Source organism: Motacilla alba, chromosome 13, assembly GCF_015832195.1.
Source record: "Motacilla alba alba isolate MOTALB_02 chromosome 13, Motacilla_alba_V1.0_pri, whole genome shotgun sequence".
In the NCBI taxonomy this organism is placed as follows: Eukaryota; Metazoa; Chordata; class Aves; order Passeriformes; family Motacillidae; genus Motacilla; species Motacilla alba.
Window position 1 is genome coordinate 7,363,526 of NC_052028.1, and position 27,055 is coordinate 7,390,580.

Here is a 27,055-nt window from a genome sequence, read left to right on the forward strand (position 1 = left end):
CCTCTGGAGCCCTGTCAAACCCGCTGGAGATCCCTCAGAGCCCTGTCACCCCTCAGAGCCAGTCGGGACCGCGGCTGGCCCCGCTTGGAGCCCTGTCAGCCCTCACAGCCGGTCGGGGCTCCGCTTGGAGCCCTGTCAGCCCTCAGCCCGCGGTCGGCCCCGCTTGGAGCCCTGTCACCCCTCAGAGCCGGTCGGGACCCCGCTTGGAGCCCTGTCACCCCTCAGAGCCGGTCGGCCCCGCTTGGAGCCCTGTCACCCCTCAGAGCCGATCGGGATCCCGCTTGGAGCACTGTCACCCCTCAGAGCCGCTCGGCCCCGCTTGGAGCCCTGTCACCCCTCAGAGCCGGTCGGCCCCGCTTGGAGCCCTGTCACCCCTCAGAGCCGGTCGGCCCCGCTTGGAGCCCTGTCACCCCTCAGAGCCGGTCGGGACCCCGCTTGGAGCCCTGTCACCCCTCAGAGCCGGTCGGGACTCCGCTTGGAGCCCTGTCACCCCTCAGAGCCGCTCGGCCCCGCGCTGTCCCCGCTGCCCCCGGGCCGTGTCCGGCTCGCCCCGCCCACCCGCCGTTCCCATGCCGACGGGGCGCCCCGCCCCCGCCGCCGCTCCGCCGTCGCCATTGGCCGGGCTCCGCTCGGCCCCGCCTCCCCCCGCCCGCCGTTGGTTGCGCGGCCGCCGCAGCGCGCGGGGGCCGGCGCGGGGCGGGGCGGGCGCAGGCGCGGTGCTGTTATTGTTCCGCGGTGCCAGCGCCGGGCCCGGGCTGCCGCGGCCGCCATCGCTACCGCCATGCCGGTGAGATGCGGGGGGACGCGGGGTGTGGCCCTCGGGGCCGCCCGGGCACTGCGCACCTCTGCCCGGCAGAGCCCGTCGGCTCCGTTCCCGTGTGCGCGCGGGAGCCGCAGGGCGGGCGGTGCCCGTCAGGCCGAGCGGGGCGGGGGCTGATGAGGGGCTGCGGGCGGCGCCTTGGCAGCGGGGAGCGGCGGTCCGGCCGCCCCGGAGGGTCTCGTCCCGGGGGCTCGTGGAGACACCGCATGCCGCTCCTGGTTTTGGCTGGCGCCCCGTGTGCTGTCCCTCCCCCGCCCAAGTGGGGCTGAGCCGCTCGCTGCGTTCGGCAGGACGGCAAAAGCCGCTGCTGAGGCCTGGGAGGAATCGGGGCAGGTGGCAGCTGGAGGGAGAGGCGCTTGCAAAGGGTTTCTTTTGGCTTGACATTCAGTATAGCTGCTCTAGGAGCAGTTAAACTCTCAGCTGCAGCACCTTTAGCCCACGGGAGTGTCTCTTAACTACATTCATCAGCCGTGCTTCAAAATTTGTTTCGGTAACTACATGAAAGAAAATGAACGTGAGGTTTTGTAATACAACATTCAAGTATTCTAAAGGATTAAACTTAAGCATGTATACTGAGGGTTGTAATTAAAATGAATTCCCTTCAGCCAGCACTCCCTGGTGTCTGGTTGTGTGCTCTGTGAGGTTTGAGAGTGTTTAGTCAGTGTTACTGAAAAAGAATTTTATGGATGCACCGAATTCCAGCAAACTTGTTGCAGATTGCAAGGTGAAATTGTTTCTTGGAAAGATTCTTACATGATGTTGAATGTGAAATGCTCAAGGTTTACTCATTCAGTTTCCATGCTGGCCAACTGAAGAAGATCCCATTGCATGAATTAGTGTGTTATTCTCTCAGCTTTAATTATAAACCAGTCCTGGTTTTAAGTCCCCAAGTTCATGATCCTCTGGAGATGTAGCTGCCCAAGCTGATTCAACAGTGTTTGTGCTTAAACACGCAGTAGTTTCATAGTGGGAGATGGCAGGGCTAGATTGGTTGTTAGGAAGAAATTCTTCCCTGTGAGGGTGGGGAGGCCATGGCATAGGTTGTCCAGAGCAGCTGTGCTTGTCTTGTCCCTGGAAGTGTTCAAGGCCAGGCTGGAGCATCCTGCTCCAGTGGAAGGTGTTTCTGTCCGTGGCAGGAGGTGGAACTGGGTTTCTTGCACTCCAGACCTTTCTGTGATTCCATGTTAACACTAGTGTTACAGCCTGTGTATTTTTGTTTAAATAATTACAGATTAACAAGCCTGAGAAGCCGGACAGGCCGGAAAGCTGTGACAATGTCAAGGTGGTTGTTCGCTGCCGGCCTCTCAATGACCGGGAGAAGGCTACGGGCTACAAAATGGCCGTGAATGTGGATGAGATGAGAGGAACTATAACTGTCCATAAAACAGACTCATCCAATGAGCCTCCTAAGACATTCACATTTGACACAGTGTTTGGACCAGAGAGTAAACAGCTGGATGTCTATAATTTAACAGCAAGACCTATTATAGATTCTGTCCTAGAGGGTTACAATGGTAAGTCCCTTGTTGTAAGGGAAGAATCCCTTCCTGTCTCCTATTCTTTGCTTCGTTAAAATTCCTGCTGATCTTGTGTAAGGGAATTTCACCTTCATGGGGCTGTAGCCTCAGATCATTTCTGTTGTGGCCTCTAACTTAAAATAGTCTGAAGGTACTTGCTGTTCTGAGTGCCTAGTGGCTGTACCCACTACTGTCATTAAGAGTGATAGATGGGTGATGAAGGAGACTCCTCTGAGGTCAGTTAGCTGCATGTTGTTATCCTTTATCTTCTCTTTGCAAAAGATCCGCACTTATGTCATTATCAGAATTCTCAGTGGCTCCTCACTGTACAATTTCAGTACCCAGTGGAACTGAAGTGTACTAGCATTTCATGCTTTAGTCACTCTGCACTTTTAAAACAAGCTGGCTTTTTATTAGACATCTTGCAGGCTGGATTAAGCAGCAGATAGGTCCTGTTTGCCCAGCATTTCTGTTACTCCAGCCTTGTATTCCAGTAGCTACTGGAATGGGTGGAAAATTTTAACTCCATGAAAATAGAGATGTTTTGTGCTATCAGTCTAAGAAGGGATGAAGTAAAACTGCAGTTAGAGTTTAGAGAAGACTCGGCTTCTTAAAGTTTCTTCTTTTATCTTATTCTTCAGGTACTATTTTTGCATATGGGCAGACTGGAACAGGCAAAACCTTCACCATGGAAGGGGTCCGAGCAGTTCCTGAGCTGAGAGGCATCATTCCCAATTCCTTTGCCCATATATTTGGTCACATTGCCAAGGCAGAGGGGGATACAAGGTAAATTCTTTCCCTTGACTGCTCCTGGTTTTGGTTTTCCTTTGGTTTTTTGTTTTTTAATGTGAGTCCATGTGCAGCAGGAGCCTGACCTTGACAATGATGACAGAAATGGTACTTCCCAAGATGAAAGGCTCCCACGTAGGCAGTTCTTGAGGGGCAGCAGGACTGTGTTGGTGTTTCAGTGTTTTCTTTGCACTCTGTGGCTTTGTATGTGGGACTTCAGCAAATGTTTTGCTAAGTGAACTCTCCAGCTGTTCCTCTGCAGGTTTTTAGTTCGTGTCTCTTACCTGGAAATTTACAATGAGGAAGTGCGGGACCTGCTGGGAAAGGACCAGACACAGAGGTTAGAGGTGAGCCTCCTCTTCTGAATGTGGTGTTTGTTTTAAATCAGAGCAATATTCTGTTTTAAAGTTCAGAGAAGCACTTGCAGGGGAGTGGGAGGTTGGGCCCCTCAGCAGTCCTCTTTCCTTTGCGATGCAATAGCTGGATGTCACTGCTGGCTTCTTTAAATTTCTTCCACTTGGTCAGTTGCACAAATTGGCTGTTATGCCTGAGGCAGTTTTGTACCTGCAGTTCTACCCCAAAGACCCCTCAGCAGTCCTGAGAATTGGAGACTGGGATTTAAAATCATGTCTTTACAGAGGAAAATTGTAGCATATTGTCATGCATGAGTCTTTATTCCTTATCTGCTCTGAGTGGAGTGTTTTATGTGCAAGCGAGAAAATGGAGGAGTAAACCACTATACTGTTACAGTATCACTTTGCTGTGGGGGATCTCCTAGGGATGCTCAGTCTGAACTGTTTCTCTCTTAGGTGAAAGAGAGACCTGATGTGGGAGTTTATATCAAAGACCTTTCAGCTTATGTTGTAAACAATGCAGATGATATGGACAGAATCATGACTCTGGGCCACAAGAACCGTACGTAGCCTTGCTGTGGGCAGGTTTATAGCTCAGACAGAGTAAAGGTCTGGTTGCCAGACCACAGTAGGAAGTCCTAGTCCTGTTGCTGGGAAGAGTGCTTGGTTGAACAGAACAAAAAGGGTATCTCCTCCCAAGCCCCTTTTGTGCAGGGTCAGGTAAAGAAGGCTGTGCTTCCCGCGTTGGCCAGTGCCAGTGGGGATCAGCAAAGGGAGGATGCAGTGAGGGCAGTCAGTGTTGTCAGAACTGCTTGTGTGTCTCTTGGTCCTTTTTCCGCTTCAGTTCTGATCAGGATGAACATCAGCCCTGTGCTGTAAGTGGGAGGTAATTCATTTTCTGGAAGGCTTCTTAGTTAAGCTCAGATTATTTAATGACTTAAAGTTCTGATTCCTGTTCCCCTTGGCATGGATTGCTGTGTTCTTATTTCCCAAAATACAACTGTTTTCAGGGATCTGCTGTGAACACCTTAAGCTATTGATCTTTAAACAGATGAGGACAGTTGCTGGTCTTGGGAGTCTGTGTTTGTCTCAGAGCTATAGCAGGCTGCAGGACCTTCTACTAGTCCAGGTTGGAAGTGTACTGCAACTTCAGTGCCCAAGAATAGACTTTGCTGCTGAGTCTGAGCATCCCTCTGCCATCTTCTGGAATACAGGGTTGGGTAAAGAGGTGGGAATGAGTCTCCTCTGAGAGCAGGAAGAGTTAGAAGATGATGTGATTAACTCTGGACGCATCACTGCTTTTTTCTCTATTAAAAGGTTCTGTTGGTGCCACAAACATGAACGAGCACAGCTCTCGCTCGCACGCCATCTTCACTATCACCATTGAGTGCAGTGAGAAGGGCGTAGATGGCAACATGCACGTGCGCATGGGCAAGCTGCACCTCGTTGATCTTGCTGTGAGTAGGACCAGCCAGGTCTTTGGCAAGACATTTGGTTTGGGTTGTTGAGGTTTTTCCAGTGGGTTGTGACCATGTTGTTCATCACTTGCAGGTTCCTTCCCTCAGTGTCACACTTTGAACCAATGTAATTGTGCTGGTAAAACATGGCTTTAGCCCAAGATTTACACTGAGGTACCTTTCCTTGGGGAAGATGCAGAAAAAGTGTGACTAAAGGCATTCAACTTATTTAAATGCATTTTAACTTACTTACATGATATGTATATGGGATGCTCTATGAAACTCTTTAGAATAATTGCAGTGTTGCTGTTTGCTGTTTCTCTGCTGATAGGAGGGGCTGTAGATGGCGGTTGGCAGCGCCAACTGGGGGGCCTTTTAACTGCTGACTGACTTCTCATAATGTTTTTGTTGATGGGGAGGAGACTCTCCATTTTCCCAGCTTCATTGCTTTAAGCAATCCAGAATTTGCTGGCACTGAAGGCTTCTGTTGAAGACTTGTTTGCCTTGTCTCTTTAACAATGCCTGAGATACTTAGCCAGGTTCTCTAATAATGGATGAAGTGGTTAGTGACATGGCTGCTAGCAAGATGTCACATGTAGCTGATTCTCTTTGGAGGGAGATGTATTAGAGGATCTGTTTTAACTCCTGCTTCATGTTCCCTTTGCAGGGTTCTGAAAGACAGACAAAAACTGGAGCCACAGGGCAGAGATTAAAGGAAGCCACTAAGATCAACCTCTCTCTCTCCACATTGGGCAATGTTATCTCTGCACTGGTGGATGGCAAGAGCACCCACGTGCCCTACCGTAACTCCAAACTCACGCGGCTGCTGCAGGACTCCCTGGGGGGCAACTCCAAAACCATGATGGTAAGCTAAGAGATGCCCTTTCCAGTTCCAGCTATTGGGCTGCATTTTTGCAGAGATAGCATAGTGACTTGAACAGCCTGGTGTTTACCTCACTAATCCTAAGCTGTTTGCAGCTTAGAGAACCTTCTGTGTGCATCTCTTTCTGTCTTTTCTCCTTGCCTCTGTATAGATGAGGTTCTAAACACAGCACATGTGTACATAGATGCATGAGATCAAACAGAACCTGTACTTGGGTGGTCAAAGGTGGCTTCAGTGTAGAAGCAGCAGGAAAGCTTGGGTAAGAGTGGCAGTGTGAGACTGTCAGAGCTGGGGTGGGGTTCCTGCAGTGCCTTGTGCTGGACTCTGATAGTGTGCTGCAGTAACTTGGTCTCCGTGTGTTGCAGTGTGCAAACATCGGACCAGCAGACTACAACTATGATGAGACCATCAGCACTCTCAGGTATGCAAACAGAGCCAAAAACATAAAGAACAAGGCCAGGATTAATGAGGATCCCAAGGATGCTATGCTCCGCCAGTTCCAAAAAGAAATTGAAGAGCTTAAGAAAAAACTGGAAGAAGGTGAGACTCTCCTTCCCCCTTGTGTTCCTGTCTGCATTATGCTTATTCTGTTTGAATGGGAACATTCTTTGCTACTCGAATATGTATCATATGAGGTTGGCCGCTGGTGCAGGTCGGTTTTCTGGTTTTGTTTGCCCTGCTGGATGCCAGGAGAGGTGTCTAAGGCGGCTCGTGGGGGTCCAGCTTTCCCACTAGGTGGCACTTGGCACTAGGGTGAGTGGTGGCCTCTGGGCTGGAATCTGTGCCCGGGTTTTCCTGGGTTTCCCTAGCAAGCACAGCTGACATGGTATCGGGAATTAAACTGAGCTGTACCAACAGATCACACTTCTTCTCTGGCTGGGGAGGAGGGATGCATTTATCAGCAGGAAAATTGAACCAAATTTGTGGTGCTGCAGCTGGGTTTCTAAACACTGTAGAGTAACAAGAAGCCTCTTGGACATGAAACTTCATAGGCTCATGTCTCTTATTAGTCCATGAATATGGAGTGATGCTACTCGAGGGATGCTTGCTAAACAGTGACGAGATGTCACAACATCTCTCTCCAGAGATACTCACAGAACAGCTGTAGCAGTAGCTCCAGCATGACTTGCTGTTTGTTGTCTGCCCCATTCAGAAGAAGCAGGAAGTGGTCAGTAATGCTTCTTTCTTTTTCTTTCCTCTGAGATGGAAGTGTAAGGTGGAAGAGAAGGTGTAGTAGAATCCTGCTAGGAAAACTTCATAGTTTCAGCTGTGCAAAGATGCTCAATTTTCCATAAAAAGTATCCTCTTGAGCTTTAATACATACACACTGACATCACAGCATTCAGTTGCTTATCCTGATTGTCCTTAAGTTTCCTGAGCCTTGGCAAGCTGTCTGCTTGGGCAACAGTTAAGGGCTTCTGCAAGTACTCATAAGCTGATGTCGGGCACTACTGTGTTTGGATAAATGCTGCTGTCAGAATAACAAGCTGATATGAGGTGAAGGAAAGCTTTTGATAAAAGCACACTCTTTTCTTCTAGGGGAGGAGATCTCTGGTTCTGAAACCAGCGACTCAGAAGAGGAGGATGAAGATGGGGAGATTGGAGAGGAGAAGCGGAAGAAACGGCGGGGTAAGACAGTAGAGATTCCTGTCAGTGCCAGCAGTCTCCTCTTACCCACAAGCTGGTGTAGGAAATGTAGCCAGAGCCAGGCAGGGACAAGAGGAGTTGTAGAGTTGCCCTATGCCGCTGCAATTATCATGCCTCTCCTAGAAACGAAGCCCTTTGGTGCCGTCTCTGCAGATGGACGGCTCCAAAGCTGTGTAGTACCTGCTTCCACTTGGGTAGCTGCGCTTGTTGTGGCATCATCCTTTGTGGTGGCTCCCTGGGTGCCGCAAGGTGGCTGCGTATGGCTTGTGGTGGTGTGGAACTTCCCCTGCTTACAGAGGTGGGAGGAAGAAAACACCAAAGATCATTTGTAGGCAGGTGTGGTTTTTATAGCCATGGGTATGATTGGAGGGGAATTTTGGCTGTGGTTTAGGCAAAGGATTCATCTGTCTTACAGATCTTCAGTAACTGACTCTTCTGGTGTCCTATTTTATGTTGATAGAGGGAAAACTTGACCTTTGGGTGTCTTTGTGCTAACTGAAAAGCTTAATGGGAGCTGCACATGCTTTTTATGGGAGCAGTCTGCAAATCCTGTGGTGGAGTTTCCCTTGTCCCACATCAGTGTTAAACTGCTGTGTATAATCTAAACTTCAATGAATGTTGCTGAACCTGGAACTGCAGGTCACTGTGTACCATGGGATGCTGTGGCTTCTTGGGAGCTTGCTCTTCTCCTAGAGCCTTGCTAGTAATTCCTCATGGATAGTAGAGAAATCAAGCCCAGTGCTACAGCCCAACTTCCAGCTTCTCTGCTAAACTTATTTTGACATTCAAACTGCCTTCCTGTCCTGAAGCACCCACATCTGTTGAAAAAAAAAATCCTGTTAAAGCATTCCTGCTTTTAGGTGTACTCTTTTCATTTTGGTGTCTGTCCAAGTAGTCATAAATTGCTTTTGCCATGCCTTTGGTGATAGTTGTAACAAGTTCATTTTTCACCTTTTGGTTATTTCTAGAAGTGGAAAGTGACCACTGTCTCCAAATGTCCTGTCCAAATCTCCTCCCAAGAGGAGACCACCTTCAAAGTGCTGCTTGGAAGGAGTAGAGGGTGAATAACTGACTTATTAAACTCCCAGACAAGTTACTCTAGTTAAGTTCCCTAAGGGAGCTGCTTCACAGGAGTACACACTGACTGTCCCTGTGTAAGCTGATGCTGCCTTCCAGAGTGAGAAGTGCACATTGCCATGTGTGTAAGACTGGAAAGGATTCATGGTCACTGAATCCTCTGCTATGGCAGATATCCACAGCCTTCTCCACTATGATCTGGTGTTCTCTGCTGTTGTTGCTTGAAATGGAAGCTGCCTTGGCATGTTGTTTTAAGCTGTAGTCTGATTAAGATGGGTTTTAACTGAAATGTCTTTCTGAGCATGCAGTTTTGTGCTGGGAAATGGAGGCTTTGCAAGCTGAGTCTGGGAGGGATCCTAGCAAGTGCTTCCTAATGGGAACTTGTGCCTTTTTGAACTAGGTTGCTGGCTCTTCTGGGTTTCTTTCCTTTAGAACTAACTTCCCATCTGCATGTTTCTTCCTCTCTGGGTTTTTCTGTGGGACGCATTTCTGTTTTCCAGGCAGTAGCAGCAGCAGTAGTTCAGACTCCACATGCTCTGTCATAGAGAAACCTCTGGATAAGTCCTTCACTAGTGAGTGGGAGCTCTTTAGTCCTTTAAGCTTTGGCCTTTCCATAATCTGCACACTCCATTTTGCAATGTTGCACTCTTCCCTGCTTTGTCTGTTGGAAAGATAAACCTCAGGCTGTAACTCTGCTAAAGCATGCCTTTCCTTTGCTGCTTCCATGCTTGAAACAGTTACTCAATGTGTGCATTGTTAGCCAGATATGAGAGAGAATAGGAAAGAATGTAGTAGGCTGCTTGAGCAAGATTTAAAGGTAATTGAGAAATAATAGGTTAAAAACATCCAGCTTGTGTTAAATGTGTCTTTTAAAATACAGGGGAAAAAGCGGAGCTAAATTTTTAATGGGAATTGCTACAATATTAATTCATAAAAAGGAATGCTAGATATGTATTCTGTATTATAATGGACCCTGCCTTCTCAAAATCAGTATTGGAGAGCAGTCAAACAGCATGAGGCTTATACTAGCAAAAAAAAATGTGACAATGTTTGGTTGTTTGGCTTTATTTTTGCAGATACTTTAAAAAGTATCCTTGGTGGTTGGGGTTTAAGTGCCCCATAATACTAAGTTCTTGATCTCTGTGGGACTTAGTTCAGAGGAGCAGGAGATCCAGATTTTGGTCTAGTAGTGAGGATTTTTGAGGATTTTTCTAGTAGTCTCTGCTCCTGGGCAGAGAGGTCACTGTGCCTGTAAAAACCCTACAGTCAGTGAGGACTGAGGAGACAAATCACATCTTGGGACTCAGCTTGTGGGGACTTCACCTGGTGTTGTTTTTATCCTGACAGAAGCACTCCACTCTTCTCCCTGTGTGGACAGACCCTGGAAAGTATTGCTGTGTAGTTCCCTCACTTTTACAGTAGTGATGTTACTGGAAAGCCTCAGCTATGAGAAGGGTGGTAGCAGGGTTAGAGGGAACACAACCCAGGGGAGACCTTTGGTGGATCCTATGACTGTAGCCTGGGAGTTCAAATTGCTTCAATCCTGCTCCTTTAAAGCTTGCTTGGACCCTGTTTTATTTGGATGAGGACAGTTAATAGCAAACTGCTGATGTGTCAGCAGGTGGATGAGTCCATCTCCTGCAGGTTTGGAGACAGCTCTGTAGGGGAATCGTGCTGGGCTTTTGGCAGTTGGGATAAGTGTAGCTTTTTGTGGTTTGGGATATTAACTGTCCTCTAGTGTGACCCTTCTGCATGTGGTGTCTTTCATTAACCCTTTCCTATCTTGCCTTTTGTGTTGCACTTGCTTGAATAACCAAAAGTGGCTCTATACCTCTATGGAAGCACCAGTTACTGCAAATTAACCTACTAATCCCCTGTGTAATTAAATGGAGAAATCTTGTGTTGAGACTCCCTGTGTGCAACTGTCTTGTATCTTGCAAAGAATTGGCTTGGAAATCTTGGTTAAAACTTAGAACATGTGTTCTGGATGCTGATATTTTACAGGTAATATAAAAGAATTGGCTCTCTTGAATGTGGGTAGCATTACGTTTGTTAATTGAAGGAGAAATCCACCCCCTTTAACTGTTTCTTAGGTCATGATCCTTGCAGCTGGCTCCTAATGTTGTGTTTAGATCCAGCATTGCATTGAATGGGCAGAAGAATGCAAGAGTGAGCTGAAGATTATCCTGGATTTGCAAAGCACTCTGAAGCACAGACACATTCTCTGCTTTAGCGTAACACAGTGCATTAGTGTTTGCTCTAATAGAGGGGTTCTTAGTTATGATTATCTCATATTTTCTACCCTAGTAACATGAATATAAAATTTGTTGTTTGTTCTGGTGCTGATGATCTTTGTCCAAAATGATCAAAGCAATAACATTTTCTCTCCTCCTCTTTTTATGTGTTTGCTGCCTCTCTGCGATTTGCTTTCTACTTCCTCTTAATGCAAGATCAAGCAGGTTGGTGTAATTGATTTTCACCTCCTTACATTTGCAAAGCTTGTAAAAGGATCTTACAGCTTGCTTCACTTCACCTTTTTCTCCTAAACTGAGAATATATAGGTCTGTGTCCTAATAGTAAGAAGCCTTTATCTGACTTATCTCATATGATGAGCTCTGTGTAGCACTTCCAGAAAGCTTCTTACTCAAAGGCTAATTAGTGAGAGATTTTTGCACCACAAGCCCAGAAAGAATCATCATCTGATTCTGAAGTGTAGCAGATGGCAATGAAGATGTTTGCTGTGGTGGTGAAGTCCTTGCCTTGCAACAAAAGTAATTAAAAGCTCTTGTGCACACAAAGAACTGTATATGCAGATGTGAAAATATGTTCATGCATGTTTACATATGCAGTACACTTCGCTGGCGTGTTTATGTGTATAATGTATATATGATTATAAACAAAATGCGTGTATATAAATGAAGCAGAATATCTTGAAGACTGGAGGAGGAGAAGCCTTTTACTGAGCAGCTTCCTTGAGTGTGCTCTGATGATGTGTATTATGTCACTGTGAAAAACAGTCAGGTGGCAGTCAGTGGCTCCTGTTAGTTTCAAGCACAGCTAGATTCTACATGGTTTTTACATATCTGGAAAAAAAAGCAAAACAAGAAAATTATGGATTCACTTGTGAATAAATGGATATTTAGGAGTTAATTTGGAGGAAATGCATTCTTATTCCACACAACCCCCCAGGATCTCTATGTTCACCTGCCTTAGGCACTCCTGAGATTGCAATGAAAGTTGGCTCAATACTTGCGAAGTGGCTTTCTAGAGCAGCAGCCTTACACTTTGTTTCAAATTTGGGGTGTTTGGGGCCAAATCTTGAGGTCAGTAGGTTCAGTGAGTTGCTCTGGCCACTCCCTTTGTAGCCCTACAAGACATGGACCTGGTGTGCTGCTGTGGTAGTTGTGTTGTAAAGACACAGCTGATTAAACCAGAGCCAACCTTGGTACTTTCAAATGTGTGGGTAGTCACTGTTACATAGACCAAATATCATCAAGAAGTTTCTTTAGTTGCCTGGTTTTCATAGGGCTGTTCTGAATTTCTCTATTTCCATAGTAGTGTTTTCTTAAAAATATCTACATGCTGACTTTGGAACGGGTAAGCCTGTAAGGAGGGCAGTGAATGAGTGGAATGGTAGAGATACTAATCTGAAATTTGAGTAACTCTTGGTAGCTGTGGGTCAAGCCAGTCTTGTGTTTTCCTTCCTGTGGCCTGATCTGCACTGTTGGAACATCAGAGTTTCCAGATTGGGCCTCTCTTCAAGCAGTGTTCCTTCTTCAGGTGTTCTTTGTATGTTTTATATTTTGGGGGCATTAGGTTCCAGTGATAGTTACACAGCACTGCTGCTCCATAGGAGCTGGTGACAAGTGGCCAATGTTAAAAAGGGATTTGAAGGACTGAGTTTTGCCCATTTTGAAGCTGATACCTAATGAAATTTTTGTTAATTGCAAGTACTGAATCTGAACTTCAAAAAAATGCTGTGATACAGAGGCTGTTTTACTTTTCAGTGAACTAACTTGTTTTACCATTATCTTTCAAAGGCAAAAAGAAAGTTTCCCCTGATAAGATGGTAGAGATGCAAGCAAAGATTGAGGAGGAGAGAAAAGCTCTTGAAACTAAGCTTGATATGGAAGAAGAAGAAAGAAATAAAGCCAGAGCTGAACTGGAGAAGAGAGAAAAAGACTTGCTCAAAGCTCAGTGAGTACCATGCTCTGAGCAGTTTGTGTGGTTGTGTGGGTTGTTCCTTCCTTAATCATACAAATATCTGGAGATGCATGGTAAGGTCCCTGTCAAACTTTGTAGAAAGTGAACATCACCCCTTGCTATTGTCAAGGTGAAAGAGGAGCTTATTGTGCTTTGAGAGCATAGAGTATGTGGGAAAGACAAACTTTTACCCTTTTGCCACTTCTTAACTTTACTTAGTTGTGCAGGATAGCCTAGAAACATAAATTGATCTCCCAAGAGCTGTGAGGAGCAGCAGTACTGTTCTGTAACAGGCCAGGTTTCCTGCAGCACAGTCACAAGTGTGTAATTGTGGGTTAGGGGTGCTCTATTCTGAAACCAGAAAGCTACTAAGGGCACACTACCCTGTGCAAATAGACTGCTCCAGCAGCAGCCAGCATTCCTGGTTTGCACTTCAGCAGCTGCCTTGATCTCTGTTCACTCCCCTCTATTTCAGCAGCTGCCTCTGGGCATTGCTGTGCTGGCAGGGCCCTTTTGGGCAGAGGGTGCCTTGAGTAGCCTGCTGATGCCACTGGGTGCTTGCAGCCCCACACAGAGGGGCATTGGGAAGCACTTCTCTGCTGACCTGGTTTTGCTTGATAGAAGGTGTTGGGAGCTGGAGCTTGGGGAATTTGCTGCTTTCACATGCACTGCCTCACCCCCAGTTAAACCCTCAGCAGGAGGACAAGTTTTTCCAGCCCTGTGAGTGCTGTCTGGGCTATAAAACCAAGCTGGACCTGATGCCTGCTGAGCACGGTAGGACAGGAAGTCTCACACCTACCTGTCTGTCTAGGCAAGAGCACCAGTCCTTGTTGGAGAAACTCTCTGCATTAGAGAAAAAGGTGATTGTGGGAGGAGTGGACTTGCTGGCAAAAGCAGAGGAGCAAGAGAAGCTTTTAGAAGAATCAAACATGGAACTGGAGGAACGAAGGAAGAGAGCAGAGCAGCTTCGGAAGGAGCTCGAGGAGAAGGAGGTGGGATTATCTGCTGTGGCTGTCTGCAAACAGCAATGGCAGGGCACACCAGGATATATTACCCACGTGTGGCTCTGCTCTGGAAGCTCTGCAGGAGCCACCCCTCCACAGGTCACTTATTGGCTGTGCAATAGATCTGAGATCTGAGCCAACCTGGCTCAGCCAGGGCTCTGTGCTCTTGGCAAATGCTTTGTTTATTCCAGTAGTTTTTCCTCTTGTTCATACTGTTGCAGAGAGTTTCTGTGATTGTTAATGTGTGTGTGTCTGTGCTAAATGTTGTCCACAGCAAGAACGCTTAGACATCGAGGAGAAGTACACCAACCTCCAGGAGGAAGCACAGGGGAAAACCAAAAAATTGAAGAAAGTTTGGACCATGCTTATGGCTGCAAAGTCAGAGGTTAGTATCTAAAGTCCTCAGCCAGTGATCCTGGGAGGCACTAGAGCTGGGAAGGGTAAGCCATCATCTTTGTAATGCTGGAAAATGTGCTGTATGTTTAGAAATGTCTTTCTGTACTGTCCATTTGGCTCACATAATTCAAGAATACTAAGTCTGGAATTAGGGCTTTAGAACAGCATGTTGTAGAGCTTTTTCCCAGGTCAGGCTGAGAAGGGTTACCTGTGAGACCCTAAGGTATAGAGAACTTCAAGGAAAACCTCTGGTTATTTCTGAAATAAAATGCAATGCTTTTTGGCAGCCCCATGTCCTGCTTTGCTGCAGCCCAAAGGCTTCTCTGCTCTGAGCTGCCCGTCCTTTAGGACTGCTGCCCCTGTTACCTCATCCTCAGTCACTGGATCAGTGTATCTTTGGCTGGTAGCTGGAGATCCTGTTTCATAAAAAATGCATTTGGTCTTTGGGATCAGAGATTTTCCTTGAAACCTTGCCAGTGATGCAACTTGTCTCATGCTCTTCATCTAGTCTTAGCTGAATCAGCTTGGATTGGCAGAAGGCCAGTTTTGGGTTTATGAAACTGAGAACTTAATGTTGTTTTCAGCCATCTCTGAGCTGAAATGTTTCAGACGATTTATTGTTCAGAGATATTCTGGTATTCTGGTAATAACCAGAGTTTGCTTTTGTTTTCCAAAACCTCATACAGACAAAAGAGGCTGTTACCATGTCTTAAGATAAGTCTGATGCCTCTCAAATGCCTGTTTTGTTTTCAGATGGCAGATCTACAGCAAGAGCATCAGAGAGAGATTGAAGGGTTGCTGGAAAACATTCGGCAGCTGAGCAGGGAGCTTCGTCTTCAGATTCTCATCATAGACAACTTCATTCCTCAGGACTACCAGGTGAAGGCAAAGCACCTGAGCCTGGGGCAGGAGTTGTACTGAGCTAATTTCAGTTCTCTTGCAGCATATTTTCCTAAAGGCTTATAAAAATAAGAAAACCACATTGACCACATAGTTAACTGGCATATTCACTATGTGCCCATGCAGTGGGTCTTTTCAAAATCTTTTTTTTTCCACTAGCTTGAAGTTGTGCTTACTAATGTCTGATATTAACACAAAGACTGGATTTCTAAATCTTTGACATTCTTTGTGACTCCAGTATACAGAAAATTCACAATGAGCTTAAATATAATATAACGCACATTATTTAATGGGAAAAGGGAAATTCTTTTTATGGTTTCCATTTTTTCCATATTGCAGTGTTTGCTTACTGCTGTCTTGATGGTGTTGGCATAATGGAGACCCCATGCTTTACGGGGGTCTCCAGTACATTCCATTTGGGAGTGGTATTTTTCTCTTCTGTAGACTTCAAATTATAAATGGGGGAATTTTTTTGCACAGGATGTAGCTGTCCTGATAGGAACAACTTGTAAGGAATCAAGACTGTTCTTCAGCAGCTTGACCGGGCCTTAGGATGTATGCTCTGGAAAGTGCACCTGGAGGGTAGATTGTGCAAGTTTAACACTTACTGTCCTGACTTCTTTGTAGGAAATGATTGAGAACTACGTTCACTGGAACGAAGACATAGGAGAGTGGCAGCTGGTAAGAATGGTTGCCTGGTTTGTGTACAAGCTAATGTTACTATGAGCTTCTGAGGGGTTTCGTTGAGCCTAGGAAGTAACTGATGAAGCTGTAGTCAGTTCTACTATGCACAGTAGATTTTACTAACAAACCTTTTTTTCTGCTTACAGAAATGTGTTGCATATACAGGAAACAATATGAGGAAACAGACACCTGTCCTGGATAAAAAAGAGAAAGATGTGAGTGACTGTACAATTAATGTATTGATGTATTGAACTGTACAGGCCCAAGTCCTGCCTGAGGTTGCCACTCTGTATTTAGAACCAAACTGTCCAATCTCAATTTGCTTTTCTTTTGAAGATATGGGTCTTTGAGTATAATGAAAGCAGCATTGAGTGTATAAAATTATTTGATGACTGTCTTATGAGATTTTCTGGTGTTTTTTAGCCCTTTGAAGTGGACCTTTCCCATGTTTACTTAGCCTACACTGAAGAAAGCTTGAGGCAATCTCTGATGAAGCTGGAGAGGCCGAGGACTTCAAAAGGAAGATCCAGGCCCAAGACTGGTAGAAGGTGAAGAACTCTGGGGTATTTATATGCAATGAGGGATTTACCCAAGGGAAGGCTGAAGTTTTGTATATGCAAACTTACCACAAGTCTTCAAACATCTGTTTAATGAGAAGGCAAAATTTTTGCATGGTATAGTTCAGTGTTGCCAGGTGTGACAGAATCAAGTCTCTTTACTGCACTAAATCTTGTCCAGAAAGACTTGTCTAGGGATTTTCTGGTGTTCTTTTGCTGCATTCTCCTCTTCCAGCTCCCTGCTTTATTTTGCTGCATTTGGTGGTCCAGTTTAACCCAGTCTGGCACATTGCCAGTGCAAACACTGGTACCAGTGGAGAGGAGAGGGCTGTTGGGGAGACTTCAGCATATGCTTTCTTGTGCTTTTTGTTTGGTTGGTTTTGCTTATGGAGAAGTCATGTCATGTAGTTTTGACTTTAAATGTGGCTGGTCCCTGTCTTTCCTAGACAGCATAATGATGTGTGTGTGGTGTTGTTTTTCCCTTTCCTTTCTGCTCTCCAAACAGAAAACGTTCGGCCAAGCCAGGAGCTGTCATTGATTCCCTGCTGCAGTAGTGTCACCTGGTCAGAATTCCTGTAAAAATCAGTGAGTGTATAAGGTTTGGCCAGAATATGGAATTCAAGAGATGGCACAGTTTGACATGGCTATAATTTTTTAATTTAAAAAAAAAAGTATTTTTCCTTAGTTGCCTGTATATTGTATGTTATATTAACATAATATTAAACTGGTATGTATGATTGATGGTTGTGAAATTCCATGTATTAAATGTGTTGTGCAGGGAAGCTTGTTGGTAATCCTTGTTGAAATGTATAGAAATAGGGTTCTAGATGTGTGTTTAAGTGCTAGATGTATTAGTTCAAAACAGTTAATGAAATCCTGAAATTAAGGCTGGTAAATCTGACTTATGCCCTGCTTTGCACATAACTGGCAGCTTTCACTGTTGTCCTCTGTTGCACTGATCTGTGTTTGAATGTAGTTGCTGCAAACCTTTAAGAGCATCAAATCTTTTTATTTAATATTCCTCACTGTGGCTGTTAACACACTGTGTTATGTGTTGAATACACAGTCCTTTTCCCTTTTTGCTGTCTTGCTGTACAGAGAAAGTAGCTGGGTAGGAAAAATATGAACCACAAAAGTCTTGAGATTTCTGAAAAGGGACCATGGGTGTCTAAGAGTTCTTTTTATTTTTATCAGTTTGTGATCTGCTGGCGCTGTGGAGAATGAGCCTTGGATATTAAGGCAGAAGAGAGCTTTTTTTCCTTCTTTTAAGGCTGTGTTACTTTGGCAGCTTTTTATGCTTCAGGGCTGGTATTTTTGTGTGAGTAGTTTTGTAATCTGAACAGCTGAGGTGATTTAAGGAGGATGCTGTAACACCAGGACTTGGTGTCAGCCATGGGGCTGTGGCACTGTGGCTCTGTTTCCTCATCTCTGGCTACAAGGCACTGGGCCACTGCCCTGTGCTGAGGATAAATTTGACTCTCCTTTAGTAAAACAGAAGGAATTGTCCAATTTTCCCAGAACAATATCCCCTGACATAGCTGGTGCTGTGTTCCTGTGTATACTGTGTGCATCTCTGGCTACACTCTGAGAGGACAAAATTTTTGGTCTTGAATAATAACCATTTATTTGTGATGGCTGCTCTTTTTATTTGATATTTATGCTGCTAATAGACACATATCACTTTAATATGTTGCTTTTGTGCCACAGAGAAAATGTATCTCCTTCAGACTGCCTGTGTTTTATAACTCCTCACATCAGCTGTGGGTGTCTCAGCAGCTCCTGTGCAGGGTGGAGGGATGAGCTGTGACCTCATCTTAGTGTTTCCTGGAGGATTAAAAGCTGTGATTGCTCACAGGGGAAGTGGAGTCCTTCAGTGTGACAGAAAACAAGACAGCTCCTCAGGTGTCTTGAGTCCTTGCTAGTAGCCACATCTGCTTTTACCAGAATGTTCCTGTGAAGTACTTAAAGACATTAAATTCCCTTTCTTTCTGTCATTATGGTTATCTGGAGGTACCTTGGGGTCTGTGACAGGATCTGTAATAGTTAAAACTGGTCTTGTAAGGACATTTTTTGCTCTGAAGGATATATTCAGTGCTATTCTAAACAAGTTGTAAGCTTTTTCCTGGTGTTTTTAATGGGTTTTTTTTCAGGATCATGACCTGGAAGAACATGCTGCCCTCTCTATTGGGGGGAGTGTCACCTGAATTCATACAACATACAGATACAAACACTGGCATTTGTTTTTTCTAGCCTAGCATTCAGGGGTAAATACTCAGAAACTTTCTTGATTGAAGCTGTAGTTGGTTTTGCTGGTGAAGAGCTGACCTTATCTTAAATGTGCTTGAATAGAGTTGGATTATCTCTTATTATATACATACTTCTCTTCAAAATATCCAGACTGAAAATGGCTTAAATGCTGCTTCAAGTCTTCCAGTTCTGAGTCCAAGCAGATAGATGCATAGCTGTGGCCTGTACTAGTTCTCAGAACCAGAGATAACGTCTGTTTCCTTTTTGTGTTGTATCTTGTGCTAACATTTATTGAATGATCTGGTTTTGCAGGAGTTAAACCAGAACTGTGCTTTCAGAAAGACCATTGAAAATCCTTTTACCTGACAGGTATCAGTCACTCCAAGATACTGCTGTGAACCATGGTAGTCTATTTCAAATATTGAAATATTTAAAATACTTCAAATGTAAAGGCATGTGATTTACAATTAACATAACAGTCCTGCTGCTGAAAACCTTAGTACTCTGCATGTTTAAGTGAGCCTTGGAGCAGGGGTAAACAATAAGTAATTAATTACTTGCATACCTTTAATTGGCAGATTGGTGAAACTGGTTATCTCCTGTTGCAGAGGCTTGGAGGACAAGTTGTTTGCTCTGTAAGAGGATTTTAAATAAAGTGGAACACTCGTGGTCGTGTGCCCTGTCACTTGGGCTCACCTGTTAAGTGGTGTATTCTGTTGAAGTTCTGGGATGTTTCTTGTAAAACCAGGGAGTTTGGCTTGTGGATTTACCACATGGGCCCTCTCTATAGCCCTGCCCATCTGTGAATGTCTAATGTGTTTTAATAAGGAAAGGATTTGATTTATATGGACTTTTAAGAGCTTAATACAGCCTTTCTTGTTGCAGGTCAGTATGTGCTCTGTGGTATTTATCAAAACTCATCTTACATGACATATACTGTGTGAGCTCATCTTTGCATTTGCTAACAGAAGATTCTCCTCATTCCAGAACATTGACCTTAACAATGAGATTTTTGCTTAACGTTGTATAAATGAATTATTTAATATTTAACTTGTTCCTAATCCTTTAAGAGGAGGGGAAATGGTCCTTAGTGCCTTTTACTGACTACACTGTCTGCACATGTCCAGCTTCCACCTTTCTCCACAGTTCTGCTTAGCCAGGCCTGCATAGAGGGAAAAACTGCTAGTCTGTATAAATTGTCTTTGTTTGTTTTTTTAACTCCGTTTATTCCTGACTATTTCTTGTTTTATTAAAATTAATTAATTATACTGTATATATCAATATTGTGTCCCTGGAGCATGTTCATACCGTGAAATAAAATTCTTGATTCCTAGTTCCACCCTGTGTGCATGTTTTCCAAATAATATTATACATAGCATATCTTTTTAACTCAGTTGTGTCAGGACTGGATGAGGAAGGGTGGGTGAGGTGTCTCTGTGGCTCTGAGCTGCACAGCATGCTGGAGAAGTGTTTGAGGTGTGTTGGAGCCTTGTTGCCAAGCCCAGGGCAATGGACAGCAAGACCTTGTGGAAGATGGTGTGCATCCAGCTGCAGTAGTTGCAGCTCTGTTTGCTGCATGAGCTGTGCTGCTTGGCAGTGCCTGTGAACCCCCAGCCTGCTCAGCCCCAGGGACCAGGCTTTCCATGGTCTGCAGCTTCTGCAGCTCCCCAGAGTCCTGTGACTCAGCTGGTGCATGAACCAAACCCTGCCCAGTCCCAGCCTCTCACTCCTGGGCTGTGCTGTGTGTAGAGATACCATAGAGGCTCCAACTAAAGTGAGGAGAGAATGTCAGACCTGGCATGGACTTTGGAGTTCCCAGCTTTCAGGAGCATGCCCCATTTGTGGCCTGGCTTCTCCCCTCTTGGGCTTTTCTTTCTGTTTAGACCTGTGTTCCTCTTTAAGCATGAGCTTAATTCCATGGCAGGAGAAATTGTTTGGCAATTCCTGGCCACACTACCCTTGTTCCATAGACTTGTAACTCTTTTAACTGTTGCCTTGTGTAATGTCCTATACAATGCCAGCACATTTAATCCAAAAATACATTTATTTAAAGAATTATTATACATAATCTTTGAAAAATAGGGTCATAGCTTAAAAACCAAAGTGCTTTTTCACTTCTGACTCTTATACTCTTCTTGGAGGACGTGGTGTAATTCCTTGAGGAAATTCTTCAGTGAGGTGGTGCTGCCTGCTGCCACAGGACACGGCTTCTGGAATGGGAAACAGGGGCTGTTAAAAAGCTTGCAGGGGTGGGATTGGGTTCTGCAGCTTGGGTTGGGCTGCTAAGGATGGACGGAGAGTAAAACAAGAACGGTGACCAAGGGAGAAGCCTGAGGGCTGTGGGCAGTGCAAGAACTGTGCCTCACCTTGTGCCTTGCTGTGCTCCCCCAGGCCAGGCTGAGCAAGTTGTCGTAAATGCCCCCGAGGTACCTGTGGCAGCTCTGGCCCTCCCGAGCAATTGTGGCAGCTCTGCATAAGATCTCTGTATTGTTGCCTCTCTGGGAAAAGACAGGTGACTCTTTAAAAAACTCTTCTGTATAGTCATGGCTTATTAGCAGCAGATTAAAACACTGCAAATAATAAATTTCTACTCTAAACCAGAAAGTGAAAATTGTGGTTTGAGGTGCCAAAACCTCCCTGAAGTTTCCCAGCTCCATCTGTGCACATCTGGCACTGGTCCCATTCCTTTCCTGGTGAGGAGGAATCGACCCCTGGCAGAAGCTGTGGCAGTGTGGCACAGCAGCAAGCATGCCTGTGCTGGAGCATCTGTTCCTGCTGCAGCTGTGGGTGTGGGACCCTGTGAAGCTCGTTTGAGCAGGCAGGGAGGCTACAGGAATAACCTGAGAAGAGTTCTCCTTCATTAGGGGTTTGAGAAGTCCTATAGCAGAGACATGTGGAAGACAAGGAGTTCATAAATGAAGCAATGGTGGCAATAAAAAAAACATCTGACTTTTTTCCCTGGGGGATGTTCCTAGTGCTGCCTGCTCTATCCCAGCTTTCACAGTATCTTCAAACAAGTGGCCACTCTGTCCCTGTGAGCACGGGCAATGGTGAGTGTGGGGTTGTGCAGCATCTCGGGCATCTCCTCTCACTAGCAGGGCTGCTCCCTGTGGCAGAGGGGGTGTGGGTGTCCCCTGCGGGGTGCCGAGCCCCAGCCCCCCAGTGAAGGCTGCTGCGCTCCTCGGGTGCCCCCGGGCGTGGCATGAGGTGAGGGCATGGGCTTTCTGTGAAAACAGGAACTCAGGGGCTGGCGAGCGTGGCTTAGGCAGCAGTTTGCAGAGCAGAAAGAGGCCTTATTATCTGCTATTAAATCTTGTGCTGACTGCAGAGCCTTCCCCAGATAAGGGGCTGAAGAGGGATACCCAGCTCAGGATGCTGTGCAATAGGTGTGTGTGGGTGTCTGAGCTGGTGACAGCTCTCCAAGGCAACGGGAGTTCCTCGCTCTGAAAAGCTGAAACCTCTGCTGCCCAAGCACAGGTGCCCATCCCTGCCCTTCCTCTGGGCTCATCCTGTCCCCAGAGTGGCCAGAAGCCACCAGTGCTGCTTTGGCTGGAGGTGGAGATGGGTGAGGGCACCTCTGCAGGGCACTGGGAATGGTGAGAACCAGCTGGGCAGCCCAATGTTTGTGCTGGGGCTCACAGTGGGCTCCTGCTCCTCCACAGCACCACACCAGGAGAGGCAGGACCCCAGGCTTCCCACCTGCCTCCCACCTCCCTGTGCTCTCCTCTAGCCCCCAGCACCCTCCCAGCACCCATCAGAGCTATATGGTTGGGTTTTTTTCTTACCTTATGATCTGCAAAAATATTTATCACATTCATCTTGTTACAGGAAACCTTTACAAAGACACAAAGGAGAGGAGCAATCAGGCTCCAGACAACACATCCATCCTGACGTGCACACACAGACACACATCCATCCACCCCCAGGCCCCAGGAGCATTGTGAACCCCGTGCTCTTCACCTTCCTCTGGCTCAGCATCGCTCCCTCTGAGCCTGGTGAAACAATCTGTTCCTCCCATCAGTGGGTAAAGCACCACCCAGCCCTACCTCCTCCTGCAGGAGCCTGTCCAGCAGCTTCATGGTCTCCTTCAGCATTTTGGTCCGTAGTGTGTGTGGTGATGGAGTAACCACGTCACCCAGGCAGGCTGACAGCACCGGGAGGGTGAGCAGCACCTGGACCAGGATACTCATGGCCTGCTTGGGCTGTTCCCCCTCAGCTCTTAGTCTCTGGATTGTTTGGTGACCTGTAACTGTGTGCGCTTTTCTGGAGGAAGCACCTCAATTTATTACTGTAAAATTGCTGAACCAGGAGGAAAAACTTATTTTTCCCTTATAGGCACTTTCCAAAGTTGCTCCCGATTAGGAGAGCAACAGCTCTTTTTTGTACAAGTCAAAATTTTCTTCTGATCTTGCATTATGAAATTTCCACTGTAAGGTGAGAGAGGCTGGAGTCAGGTGGCATACAGTATATAAGCATACAGCATAAGAATCCCCTAAGGTTTGGGGATTCTCCATTTCTCCATATCTCAAAGCTTTCTCTACAAGGTGAATTGGAAGTGGTTAACCTGGGTAGCCCACTGCTCTGACACACTCCAGTAGCGACACTTTTCTTTTTATTTTCCTTTGAGATCCTGCAAGTTCTTCTATCATGTTTCATTTGAATATCTGCAGATCATGTAGAGCATCCTTCATCTGCACACTGATTTCCGTCCCTGGGTTTCTGAACCTGGGGAGGAACAGAAAGAATGGCAGAGCTCTGTGGGGACAAACTTGGGCAGAGCAGGGCATCAGCCTGGGGAGTCTGAGGAGAGCTGGGGGCCCTCCCGACCAAAGAGGATCCCCAAACCAGTGTGGCATCCTGCATGGCTGTGTGCAGGGAGGTGGTGTGGGAATCAGGGTCCTGCTGTGTCAGTGCTGGGGGTTTGTGGCTCTGTTCCAGTTTCAGGGAGCTGCAGGCTGCCCTGTCCATCCTGCCCTGCCTGGGGAGCAGCAGCCTGAGCTTTCAGACGATGGGCTCTGCCAGCCCCACCAGCCGGCGCTGCCACAGGAAATGGCGCTGAGAAACGCTGAGCTGGGAAACTTTGGAGTTTTGTAATAACTAATAGGGATTTTTCTAACTCAAACAGCAACTTGCGAGCAGATAACAACTTGTGAGCACTTGATGAATCCGGGAGTAGCCAGACTGAGAGTAATTTTGTTTGTCTGGCTCCGAGATGCCCCGGATGAAGTTCAGTGAAGTCACTGACACAAACAGACCTTTGTGAGGGATTTGCCAGTGGAGAGCTGTGCTGTTTCCTACCTCCCTGCTGTGGAGAGCAGCCTAGGGAGCATGCTCTGGCTGTGTGACTGCATCCATGGCCTCCAGGCATGGTGGATCCTCACCAGCACGCACAGAGCTGTCCCGCTGCTCTGGGATCAGTGGTAGTGGTGGTAGGATCCCTGCCTAAAACTGATGCTGGAGAAAGTGATGGAGGCAGTAGCCCCATCCTGCAGACACAGGGATTCCCCAGTGATCATGGTGGAAAGCTCTAAATCAGTGAAGAGAAAATGCTCAAATCACAGAAAAAGTTAACCTTTGCTCTACTCAGGCTGAATCATGGTGGAAAACTGCATTGCTGTGCGATGAGAAAGCCACCAGCTGTGTTGGGTTTGCATGGCAAGGTTTCGATAGTAGGGAGCTACAAGGCTGGGTTCTGTGAGAAGCTGCTGGCAGATTTCCCAACGCCTGATGGAGCCAACTCCAGCTGCTCCAAGAGGGACCTGCTGCTGGACAGGGCCCAGCCCATTGGCAGCAGTGGCAGTGCCCCGGGGAAAATCCCTGCACAGCTGCAGCTGGAAGAGAAAGGAGAGAAAATCAGGAGTGAAGTTAAGCCTGGGAGGAGGGGTGGGGTTAAAGTGTTTTAAGATTTAGTGTTTATTTCTCCTTATCCTATTCTGATTTGATTGACAATAAATTGAATAATTAAATAGCTAAACTAATTTTTCCCCAGGTTGAACCTATTTTGCCTATGACAGTAGTTGCTGGTTGTTTTTTCCTTGTCCATACTCTGACTCACAAGCCTCTTGTTATGTTCTCTCCCCACTGCCCAGCTGAGGGTGACAGGGGTGCTGTGGTGGGACCCTGACATCCCTCCAGGGTCAATAATCCAACACAACAGCAAATTAAAAGATTCCCATGTCCTTTCCCAAGGGTGGGATGGAGCTGATGGCACTGATGGCCCCATTGCTCTCTGAAGGGACAGCTACAGCCCCCGTGGGGTCCCCACTGTTTCTGGAGCCCTGGCTGTGCCTTCATCCCAGCCACCATCCAGGGATGAACGTGCCCTGTGTCCCTACCAAAGAAAGGTGCTTGATTCAGAAATGTGTCCTCAGTTTTTCTCCTCTTGGAGCTCCTCGTGCTCGGTGGAGCTTTCCCATCCCACAAGGATCCTGCCCAGGCTCTCCAGCACCAATCTGCCTGTGGCTGCTGAGCCTGGGCTCTGCCAGAAGCCACAGTCACCAGCTCAGATCTCCCTTCTTTGTCCCAACAGGAAAGATTCCAGGACAGCCACTGAGACAGAGCCTTGAGGGTTTGCCCAGCTGTCACATCCTGCCTGTGGAGACTGGCAGCTGGTGGCAGCAGGGATCATGGAATCATAGAATCACAGAACCACAGAACAGGTTGGAGGGGACCCACAAGGGTCATTGAGTCCAGCTCCTGGCCCTGTACAGCACCATCCCAAAGGGTCACACCTTGTGCCCAAGGGTATTGTCCACGTTCTGTTCTCATGCGTTTCTGCTGCTGCCATGCCTGGTGCTGATAATGCTGGGGTTTATCCAGGGCAAATCCCAAGGCTGCAGCTGAGCCCCTATTGCATGCGCTTGGAGCAAGAATAACAATTTCTAGCAGTTATTGTGTGGATTTATTTCCTACATGTGTGCTGCTGGCACCAAGCAGGTTCTGGTCTGTAAGCCAGCCCCATCCCTTCCCTCTCCCATCAGACAAGCCTTCTCCTGCCTGCAGCTCCACTTTGGCTCCTGCTGGCTCCCCCTTCAGCCCCCAGACCACAGCCTGCACCCCAAAACCCCTCTCCACCATGGCCCCCCAAGGCTCTCTTCCAAACGAGGGCTCTCATCCTTCCTGCTCCAGCCCTTCCTTTCACCAATTTCCTAAGCCACAAGCCAGGTGGGTTCTTTGGTGCTTTTCCTTTCTCAAGGCTTTGCTCCCGGTGGCAGAGTGGGTACATTTCCCAAAAATGCCAGCATTCCTGACCAAGGAGGCAGCTCCCCCAGTGCTCCTCACTAACTGCTGAAGGTAAGAGGGAAAGGACAGCATAAACTATGGACACCAAGAGCTCTTAACTCAGTTGTTTATTGCTTAAGCCCAGGGACACTTCAATAAAATCAGTGCATCGTTGATACTAACAAAACAATAAAATGAAGACATTCAAATACATGGGAATTTGAATATATTAACTCTCATAATACCAATATTTTAAATAGAAGAACAATAAATTACAAATCAGCACATGTTCATTCATTGTTGTGCAAAGGCAATCAGACAGTAGAAGTTTTCTAAAATGAGGTAGCAGTATTTTAAATATGATTGTATTCCATAGGACTACCATGTAATTTCAAAATAAACCTTGAATACTGGCTTTTCCTTTTTATTTTAGGTCCCTAGCAAAGAAAAGCTTTCAACAGCCAGGACTTTGGTCTTGAATCTTTAGGTTACACACTATAAAAATAAGTTATTTAAATAACATATAATAATAAATAAACAAACTTCAGAAGTATGATGCCAGTGAGCACCCATTAGATTCAAAGTCATCCTACAGACTCTCCTATCTTCAATATTAATAACTTAAAAGCCACCTACAACAGAAGAGACACACTGAAATTGCGGTAACAGGTCCAGCCCCTCTGACAAGTTTTCCCTCCCAGCTTTTGCTCTCGGATGCTGCTCTTCCCCAGCTCTGCTCCCAGAAATCGGCCTCCCCCTCAGCTGCACTCAGTAACACATCGGTGAAAAATTCACCATTTCAGACTAGATTTTGATCTCTTTAGGAAGAGAAGATGATTGTGAAGAAACGTCCCGTCGCTAAGCGGAACAGGAAGCAGATAATCTGGTTTTGGTTTTGGTAGGTGCTGCAGGAGCAGATGAATGAGTTAAGAGCTCGGGCTCCTCGGCAGCAGCTCCAGGATGCTCTGTCCCTCCCGGCCCGGCAAACAGAGCGGGGCTCTCCTCTCCGGCCGGAGGAGCCGCAGGAGCCGCTCGGGGCAGCCTCGTGCGATCGGCACCTCGCCCGCTGAGCTGAGCGAGCCGAACAGCTCTGGCACGGAGAATCCGGGAATGCCGGGAGCCCGGCAGCGGACACTGCGGCCGCAGGGCGGAACCATCCTCTGCCCGGAGAGCGGCCCGGGCTCGGGAGGAATGCAGCAGGGCTGGGCAAGGGCACGAAACCAAGAGCAAACAGAACAAAACAAAACAAAACAAACAAAACAAAACCTCTCGGCAGAACCTATTTTAGAGCTGCCAGCAG

At 46.7% G+C, this 27,055-nt stretch overlaps 1 protein-coding gene across 3 annotated transcripts; it reads left to right on the forward strand.

The window, feature by feature from the left end:
• Positions 1-670: 670 nt before the first annotated feature.
• Positions 671-19,867, forward strand: KIF3A (kinesin family member 3A). 3 transcript variants are annotated; one of them, XM_038150307.1, is made up of 19 exons: positions 671-787; positions 2,052-2,334; positions 2,979-3,123; positions 3,389-3,473; positions 3,936-4,041; positions 4,797-4,936; positions 5,604-5,801; positions 6,185-6,359; positions 7,359-7,448; positions 9,044-9,115; positions 10,994-11,002; positions 12,584-12,740; positions 13,558-13,738; positions 14,025-14,135; positions 14,900-15,025; positions 15,674-15,727; positions 15,877-15,945; positions 16,154-16,278; positions 16,793-19,867. In XM_038150307.1, the coding sequence occupies exons 1-19, from the start codon at positions 782-784 to the stop codon at positions 16,839-16,841; spliced, it is 2,181 nt and encodes a 726-aa protein (XP_038006235.1). In that variant the 5' UTR covers positions 671-781; the 3' UTR covers positions 16,842-19,867. The 3 variants fall into 3 exon arrangements, with proteins under 3 accessions (XP_038006235.1, XP_038006236.1, XP_038006237.1); XM_038150308.1 differs by lacking the exon at positions 9,044-9,115; XM_038150309.1 differs by lacking the exons at positions 9,044-9,115; positions 10,994-11,002.
• Positions 19,868-27,055: the final 7,188 nt, after the last annotated feature.

Bases quoted from the DNA above. Each gene is read 5' to 3' on its own strand.
- KIF3A (XM_038150307.1), top strand. The intron at 7,449-9,043 runs GTAAGACAGTAG...TCTGTTTTCCAG, and splicing joins GAAGCGGAAGAAACGGCGGG to GCAGTAGCAGCAGCAGTAGT. The intron at 14,136-14,899 runs GTTAGTATCTAA...TTTTGTTTTCAG, and splicing joins TTATGGCTGCAAAGTCAGAG to ATGGCAGATCTACAGCAAGA.